We start from the raw sequence: 9,176 nt of genomic DNA on the forward strand, positions 1-9,176 counted from the left end.
TCAGATTACTCCCCGGAAAGTTGAAATCCCGGTGGAGAGGACCATATGTGATTACAGGTGTGTCACCATATGGATATGTAGAGCTTCAGGATAATGACTCTAACAAAAAATTCATTGTTAATGGATAGAGAGTCATACATTATCTTGAAAGAAATTTTGAGCAAGAATCCTCAAAAGTGAGACTTGATTAAAGCTCAGTAATAGTCCAGCTAAAGACAATAAAGAAGCGCTTGCTGGGAGGCAACCCAGCCATTAACAAAGCTTATTTATTAATTAAATGATAATTTTACGAGTTCATATTAATTATCTTCAAGGTAAAGTATCAATTGCAAGAGTTCACACAGTTACAGAAGGATTCAGAGGATAAAACAGCAAAAAGAAGCTCACTGGTGTGAAAACGCCAGTAAAAGCTGTTTTGGGCGTTAAACGCCCAAAAGAAACATCTACTGGCCGTTTAACGCCAGTAGGGATAGCCATTTGGGCGTTAAACGCCAGAATGGATACCATTCTGGGCGTTTAACGCCAGAATTGCAGCATTCTGGGTTTTCAGAAAAATGCCCAATGATAAAGAATTTTCTGGCATTTAACGCCAGCCAGAAGCTACAGCTTGGCGTTAAATGCCCAGGAGAAGCTATAGATGGGCGTTAAACGCCCAAAACATGTAGCAGTTAGGGATAAGGTAACTTCATTTTTCACTTCAAAGTTTTTCCATTTTTCATGTTTCAATTCATGATTTCTTGCATAAACATGTTACAAACTCTCATCTTTCAACTTCAATTTCGAAAAATTTTTAATCCTAAACATATTTCTTAATTTTTCGTTAATATCTTTTCAAACCTTTTTCAAAACTCATTTATCTTTTTGAATTCTTTTCAAATCTTTTTAAATTCTTCTCAAATCTTTTTAAACTCATAAAATCTTCTTTTCAAGATTCAGATTTATCCTTTTCAAATATCTTTCATATCTTTTCAACTTTAAATTACATCTTTTTCCTATCATACTTATCTTTTACAAATCATATCTTCTATCCTATCTTCTTCAAAAATTTTCGAAAACCCAACCCCCCTAGCCTTTAAATCCGCGTTCGGCCTCCTTTATCTCCTCCATAATTTGAACTTAGCTCTCCCTCTATCCCTCTTCTTTCCTTTCTTTTGCTTGAGGACAAGCAAACCTCTAAGTTTGGTGTGTTTATCCGTGATCACTAAGCCAATACCCACTAAGATCATGGCTCCTAAGGAAAAACAAATCACTCCAAGAGGCAAGAAAGAGAATATTCCAAAACCACTTTGGAATCAAGGGAAGTTCTTAACCAAAGAAAATTCAGACCATTACTACAAAATAATGGGTCTAAGGTCAGTGATCCCGGAAGTTAAATTCGATCTGAAAGAAGACGAATATCTGGAGATCCAAGAGAAAATTCGAAACAGGAGCTGGAAAATCCTAGCTAATCCTGAAACAAAGGTGGGAAGAAACATGGTTCAGGAATTATACTCTAATCTGTGGCAAACAGACAGGTAGAGAATAGCTGGAACCACCTTCTATGACTTTCAAACTCTGGTTGGAGGGAAGATTGTTTACCTCCACCTTGACAAAATAAGAGAGATCTTCAAGCTGCCTCAACTGCAAGATGACCCAAACTCGTTTAATAGGAGAATGATGAGAACAAATAAGATCTTGGACAAAATTCTAGAGGACATATGCCTCCCTGGAACCAAGTGGACAACCAACACAAAGGGTGTCCCAAACCAACTCAAGAGAGAATATCTCAAACCAGTCGCCAGAGGCTGGCTGGACTTTATTGGGTGTTCTATACTTCCCACTAGCAACTGCTCTGAAGTCACCATCAAAATAGCATGCTTTGCAAACTGCTTGGGGAACAAAAAGAGCAAGGGCGTGAACTGAAGCGTCAGAACCTATCTCTTGAAGGGCCAAGCACCCCACAGACTAAAAGAGCATCCACCTCCCAAAATAAAGGTTGTTGAGTCCTAATCTTAGCCTTAATTCTGTGATAATTGTTCTTATTCGGAATTTACCTTAGAAGTTATATATGAGTAGTAGTAATTAATATCTCTATTTTGATTTTATCTCCAATTAAGCTATAATTTATTTTTCTCATCATCATCAAACTTGAATAAAATAGCATATTTTTAGAATAAGGAGGCAATATTTTTTTGAGTTTTTAATAAGAAAAATTCAAATTATTTATATGTGGTGGCAATACTTTTTGTCTTCTGAATGAATGCCTGAACAGTGCATAATTTTGATAGTGGAGTTTATGAATGTTAAATCTGTTGGCTCTTGAAGGAATGATGAACAAGAGAAATGTTATTGATGATCTGAAAAATCATGAAATTGATTCTTAAAGCAAGAAAGAGCAGTGAAAAATAAATCTTGTGAAAAAAAGAAAAAAAAGTTAGCAGAAAAAGCCAATAGCTCCTTAAACCAAAAGGCAAGGGCAAAAAGGATCCAAGGCTTTGAGCATCAATGGAAAGGAGGGCCTAAAGGAATAAAATCCTGGCCTAAGCGGCTAAATCAAGCTGTCCCTAACCATGTGCTTGTGTCATGAAGGTCCAGGTGAAGAGTTTGAGACTGAGTGATTAAAGTCGTGATCCAAAGTAAAAGAGTGTGCCTAAGAACTCTGGACACCTCTAACTGGGGACTTTAGCAAAGCTGAGTCACAATCTGAAAAGGTTCACCCAGTTATGTGTCTGTGGCATTTATGTATCTGGTGGTAATACTAGAAAACAAAATGCTTAGGGTCACAGCCAAGACTCATAGGTAACTGTGTTCAAGAATCAACATACTGAAATAGGAGAACCAATAACATTATCTGAATTCTGAGTTCCTATGGATGCCAATCATTCTGAATTTCAAATGATAAAGTGAGATGCCAAAACTGTTCGGAAGCAAAAAGCTACTAGTCCCGCTCATCTAATTAGAATCTGAGCTTCACTTAAAACTATGAGATATTATTGCTTCTTGATTTCTTTTTATCCTATTTTATTTATCTAGTTGCTTAGGGACAAGTAACAGTTTAAGTTTGGTGTTGTGATGAGCAGATATTTTATATGCTTTTTGGGGGTAATTTCATGTAGTTTTAAGTATGTTTTAGTAAGTTTTTAGTATATTTTTATTAGTTTTTAGGCAAAATTCATATTTCTGGACTTTACTACGAGTTTGTGTGTTTTTCTGTGATTTCAGGTATTTTTTGGCTGAAATTGAAGGATCTGAGCAAAAATCTTATTCAGGTTGAAAAAGGACTGCTGATGCTATTAGATTCTGACCTCCCTGTACTCGGAATAAATTTTCTGGAGCTACAGAAGTCTAATTGGCGCGTTCTTAATTGCGTTGGAAAGTAGAGATCCAGGGCTTTCCAGCAATATATAATCATTCATACTTTTCTTGAAGATAAATGACATAAACTGGCATTTGACGCCAATTCCATGTTCCATTCTGGCGTTAAACGCCAGAAACAGGTTACAAGTTGGAGTTAAACGCCCAAAACAGGTTACAACCTGCTGTTTAACTCCAAAAATAGGCTATGCACATGTAAAGCTCAAAGCTCAGCCCCAGCACACACCAAGTGGGTCCCAGAAGTGGATTTCTGCACTATCTATCTCAATTTACTCATTTTCTGTAAACCTAGGTTACTAGTTTAGTATTTAAAAAACTTTTAGAGATTTATTTTGTACCTCATGACCTTTTAGATTTAAACTTTTTATCTTTGACGGCATGAGTCTCTAAACTCCATTGTTGGGGGTGAGGAGCTCTGCTGTGTCTCGATGAATTAATGCAATTATTTCTGTTTTCTATTCAAACACGCTTGTTTCTATCTAAGATATTCATTCGCACTTCAATATGAAGAAGGTGATGATCCATGACACTCATCACCATTCTCAACCTATGAATGCGTGCCTGACAACCACATCCATTCTACCTTCGATTGAATGAGTATCTCTTGGATTTCTTAATCATAATCTTCGTGGTATAAGCTAGAATCCATTGGCAGCATTCTTGAGAATCCGGAAAGTCTAAACCTTGTATGTGGTATTCCGATAGGATTCAAGGATTGAATGACTATGACGAGCTTCAAACTCACAAAGGTTGGGCATAGTGATAGACGCAAAAGGATCAATGGATCCTATTCCAACATGAGTGAGAACCGACAGATGATTAGCCGTGCGGAGACAGCGCACCTGGACCATTTTCACTGAGAGGACGGACGGTAGCCATTAACAATGGTGATCCACCAACACACAGCTTACCATAGAAGGAACTTTGCGTGTGTGAAGAAGATGACAATAGGAAAGCAGAGATTCAGGAGACAAAGCATCTCCAAAACTCCAACATATTCTCCATTACTGCATAACAAGTATTATTTAATCCATGCTTTTTATTTACTACCAATCAAAACCGAGATTTATTATTATCCTGACTAAGAGTTACAAGATAACCATAGCTTGCTTTAAGCCAACATTCTCCGTGGGATTCGACCTTTACTCACGTAAGGTATTACTTGGACGACCCAGTGCACTTGCTGGTTAGTGGTACGAGTTGTGAAAAGTGCGATTTACAATTTCGTGCACCAATGGTTAATATGCATGTGTGTTTGTAGGATTCTAAACTTAGATTGGTGTGTGAACACCAAACTTAGTTCCTTGCCTTATGCAGTAGTTTGTACAGATGCAGAAAATCTCATGTGCTTTCATTAAGAAGACATACTATAAACTAGAAAAACAAGCTATAAATTAGAAAATAGACTATGAACTAAAAGCTAAACAATTGTTAAGTAGTCTCTGATTGTTTGGAGCTGATAATTAGTCATTCTGAGGGTGCAATGTATTCTAAAATCTTTGGTGGAACACCAAACTTAGCATCCAACATTCACCCTTGAATTACTTTGGTGTGCAACACCAAACTTAGCTCCTTGCAATACAGACAAATATACTTAACCTTCTTATTGAAACAGTGACAGAAAAGAGAGTTACCTCTGGTTGGGTTGCCTCCCAACAAGCGCTCGTTTAGTGTCATTAGCTTGACATCTTGTCCTCTGATCATGGATACTGAAAATCATAGTGCTTTAGCTTTTCTCCTCTTACTGTGAACTTCCTTCTGGTCTCCTCTTTGATGATTTCTAGGTGTTTAAGTGAAAGGATCTGGTTCACAGTATAGTACTCAAACGATTGTGGAGACACTTTCATTGGTTGGGTGTTTAACACCACTTTATCCCCTGGTGAAAAGCCTTCAATAAGGATCTTCTTGTTTCTCCACCCTCTTGGCCCCTTCTTCTTTTCTTTCTCAGAAGATAATTCACGCTTTGGTGATTCTTTATCTGGGAGCTTTGGATCTAGTTCCTCATTGACTTCTTTGGTATGTTGTACCATTACTACTTCTTTTAAGCATGGGTTTAGAAGCCTTGGAGTAATCTCCTTTAACCTGTTGTCTTTGGCCTTATCCTTTATGCATTCTTTTTCTTGAGTGGGTTCATGTAGGGTCTTGAAGACATGAAATGCTAGGTGCTCATCATGCACTCTTAGCAATAATTCCCCTTTTTCAACATCTATTAATGCTCTGCCCGTAGCTAGCAAGGGCCTCCCCAGGATGATGGGAGTGTTAGGATCCTCTTCCATATCCAGGATGACAAAGTCAGCTAGGAGAAAGAATTTTTCCACTTTTACCAGCACATTCTCTACAACTCCCAGTGCTTGCTTAATAGATTTGTCAGCCATTTGGAGAGCTATTCGAGTAGATTTCAGCTCAAAAATTTGTAGTTTCCTCATGAGAGACAGAGGCATCAAGTTTATGCTTGCACCAAGGTCACAGAATGACTTCTCAACAGTTATGCTTCCTATGATGCAGGGTATATAAAAGCATCTAGGATCATCTTTCTTCTCTAGCAAACTTCTTTGGAGAATAGCACTACACTCCCTTGTCATCTCAACAACATGTCCTTCCTTCAAGGATCTTTTCTTTATTAGCACCTCTTTCATAAATTTGGCATATAATGGCATTTGTTCAAGTTCTTCCAGGAAAGAAATATTGATGTTGAGTGTCTTGAATATGTCCATGACTTTTAAATATTGCTTATCCTCGTTTTCTTTCTTGAACCTTTGAGGATATGGATGTTTGGGGACATATGGCTTCACCCCTTCCTTCTTCCCTTGTAGTTGTGGTTCAAGGGTGTTCTTATCTCCCTTTGAGATTTGTGAATTTTTGGTTTTCTGATCCTCTTCACTTCTCTTCTCTGTCTCTTCTTGTGGAACTTATCTGTTGTGTTCTTCCAGATTGATGGCTTCCTTCTTTATAGTTTTTTCACTTTCCACTATGATTGCTTTGCACTTCTCTCACTTTGTAGCTTTTTCTTTGTCTCTTGGTTTGTCTTCAGTGGCACTAGGGAAGGTATTTTCTCTCTTCTCACCCATTTCTGAAATCAGCTTAGCCATTTGCCCCATGTTTCTTTCAAGGTTTCTGATTGAGGCCTCTTGGTTTTTGAATGCCAGGGCTTGATCTTTCCTTGCAGCTTCCTGATCCTGTCTTGCCATCTCTTGATTTTTCATGAGTTTCTCCATTATTATCTCTTGACTAGAGATTCTTTGAGAGTCCAGATTTGGTTGTGGTTGTGTGAAATGAGATGGTTATTGCTGGAAGTTATTTGAATTATTTGCGGGGGTATTTTGTGGGTAGATTGTGGATGTGGAAAAGTTATTCTGGTGGTTTTGTGAGTTGTTATGGGGTTGGTGATATGTATTTTATGGGTTTTTGAATTGGTTAGTATTATTGGATGAATGGCTTTGGTTGTTTGTGTTGCTCAGGCTGTTATAGTTGAAGTCCCTTTGTCCTTGATTCTGGTGTTCACCCCACCTCAAGTTAGAATGAGTCCTCTAGAATAGATTGTGTGCATCACCATGAAAGTCGTGTTGGAACAAACTTGAGGTGTTATTCATGTATTGCACCTGCTCAAGACTTTGTTGCTCATAATTGAATGTCCCAAAACCTTCTTCAGACTGATTCCATCCATGTAAGGTTTGAGATTGGCTTTGTATATTTACTGCAACAATTTGTAGTCCATCAATTTTCTTGGCCATCATCTCCATTTGTTGCTGAAGTTGTTGGTGCATCTGTTTGTTTTGTGCCAAGATAGTATCAACACCTTCAAGCTCCAACACACCCTTCTTTTGAACTAGTTGGCATTGCCTCTGATGAGCATAGAAGTACTGATTGTTGATCACAGTGTCTATGAGATTTTGGGCTTCCTCAGCTGTCTTCATAAGCTATACTGAGCCTCCTGCTAAATAATCAAGGGCCTCTTGAGCTTTTAGTGTCAATCCTTTATAGAAGTTTTGAAGTCTGTCCCATTCACTAAACATCTCTGGTAGACACTTTATGATTAAGGCCTTGTATCTCTCCCAAGCATCATATAGTGACTCTCCATCCATTTGAGTGAATGTTTGTACTTCTGTCTTCAACCTAATGATCCTCTGAGTTGGATAGAATTTGGCTAGGAATTTGCTCACTAGTCTTCCCAATTATTGATGCTTTCTTTGAGTAATGTCTCTAGCCATTGAGAGGCCTTATCCCTCAAGGAGAATGGAAATAGTAGTAGCTTGTAGATGTCTAGATGCACACCACTTGTTTTGACAGTTTCACAAATCCTGAGAAAGATGGATAGGTGTTGGTTTGGATGTTCAAGTGGACCTCCTCAATAGGAACAATTGTTCTGCACCAAAGTAATAAGTTGAGCCTTCAACTCAAAGTTATTTGCATGAACATTGAGAGTGATTATACTACTCCCGCAGTGTCTAGGATTAGGGATAGTGTAAGAGGCCAACACCCTCCTTGCAGGTTGAGCATTGTTGGTTACTTCTTCCTCATCCTCCATGACTTGCACAATCACAAACAACCCAAATGGAAATTGGACATTCTAATGCTAGAATGTAGTTAGAGGGTAAGGTGACACGAGTCAAACAGTTAATATGCTTAAGAGAAAAACAAAAGAAAATTGCTTAATCTAGATTATCACCGGCAAGTGTACCGGGTCGCATCAAGTAGTAATAACTCATGGAAGTGAGGTCGATCCCATAGGGATTGATGGATTGAGCGACTTTAGTATGGTGATGAATTTAGACTAACAGAAGTGAAATTGCAAGGAAAATAAAATACATAAAGTAAATTGGCAGAATCTTAAAGTGCGGAAAGGGTAAATTACAGAAACTTAAGGTGCAAGAAATTAAAAGAGCTGAAACTTAAATTACAAGAAAGGTAAATAACTGAAACTTAAAGTGCAGTAAATTTAAACTGCTGAATCTAAATTGACAGAAAACTTAAATTGCATGAAGAATAAGGGGATCTGGGTATTGGGAATCGAAATTGAACCAGAAAATGTAAAGTGTAGTAAACTAAAGAACTCTCAGATGACAAAATTCAAATCAGGACTTTAGTACCAAAACAAAAAAGTGAAATTGTAGAAGAATTAAAATAGAATGAAAATCAACGTTAAAATTATAAAAGAGAAATCGACAATTGCAGAAGAATAACGAAATAGAAAGAAAACTAAGATCTCAATTGCTCTCTTAACAAAATAGAAAAGAAGAAATGTAGAAGAAAGGTAAACAAAAAGAAAACTATGATTATATCTTCAATTCATAAAGCTATCAAAGGAAAAGTGAAAGAGAACTCCACGATGAAGGAATTCAGAAGAATTCTTTAATCTGAAGTCCAAGAGACCCAAAACAGTAAAGTAAAAGTTGCAGAAAAGAGAAAGCAAAACAGAATGGAAAATTCAGATCTGATCTCAATTCTAAAATTTTCAAAATGAAAATAAAAGAGAGCTCCCCTCATGAAATCAAATTCCTATCTATTTATACACATTCCAATTCTGACCTTTTTGTACTTGGAGTGGGCTTTTCGGCCTTTTATGAAGTGGATCAGAATGGCACTTTGTTGCAGCTTCCAGGGGAACGTTGCATTCTCTAAGTGAGCACAGTGTTCATTCATCGACGCGTGCGCGTCCCCCGCGCATCCGCGTCCTTTTGCGTTTTTGTTGATCGACGCGTACGCGTCATGGACGCGTATGCGTCTTCAATAGCATTCTCTTGCTGAGCGCTATGTTTGCGTAATGAATGCTGCCCATGCGTGCGCGTCATCTATGCGTGCGCGTGGGTAGCCAAATGTCATAT

General features: G+C 37.8%; 1 protein-coding gene across 1 annotated transcript; it reads right to left on the reverse strand.

Moving 5' to 3' along the window:
• Positions 1–5,054: 5,054 nt before the first annotated feature.
• On the reverse strand, positions 5,055–6,068 carry LOC107465905 (uncharacterized). The gene is made up of 2 exons (XM_016084891.1): positions 5,382–6,068; positions 5,055–5,156 (listed from the first exon to the last, which is right to left on the reverse strand). Exons 1-2 carry the CDS (start codon positions 6,066–6,068, stop codon positions 5,055–5,057), a joined length of 789 nt encoding a protein of 262 aa, XP_015940377.1.
• Between the last annotated feature and the right edge of the window lie 3,108 nt (positions 6,069–9,176).

The sequence above is a fragment of the Arachis duranensis genome, chromosome 9, assembly GCF_000817695.3.
Source record: "Arachis duranensis cultivar V14167 chromosome 9, aradu.V14167.gnm2.J7QH, whole genome shotgun sequence".
Taxonomy (NCBI): Eukaryota; Viridiplantae; Streptophyta; class Magnoliopsida; order Fabales; family Fabaceae; genus Arachis; species Arachis duranensis.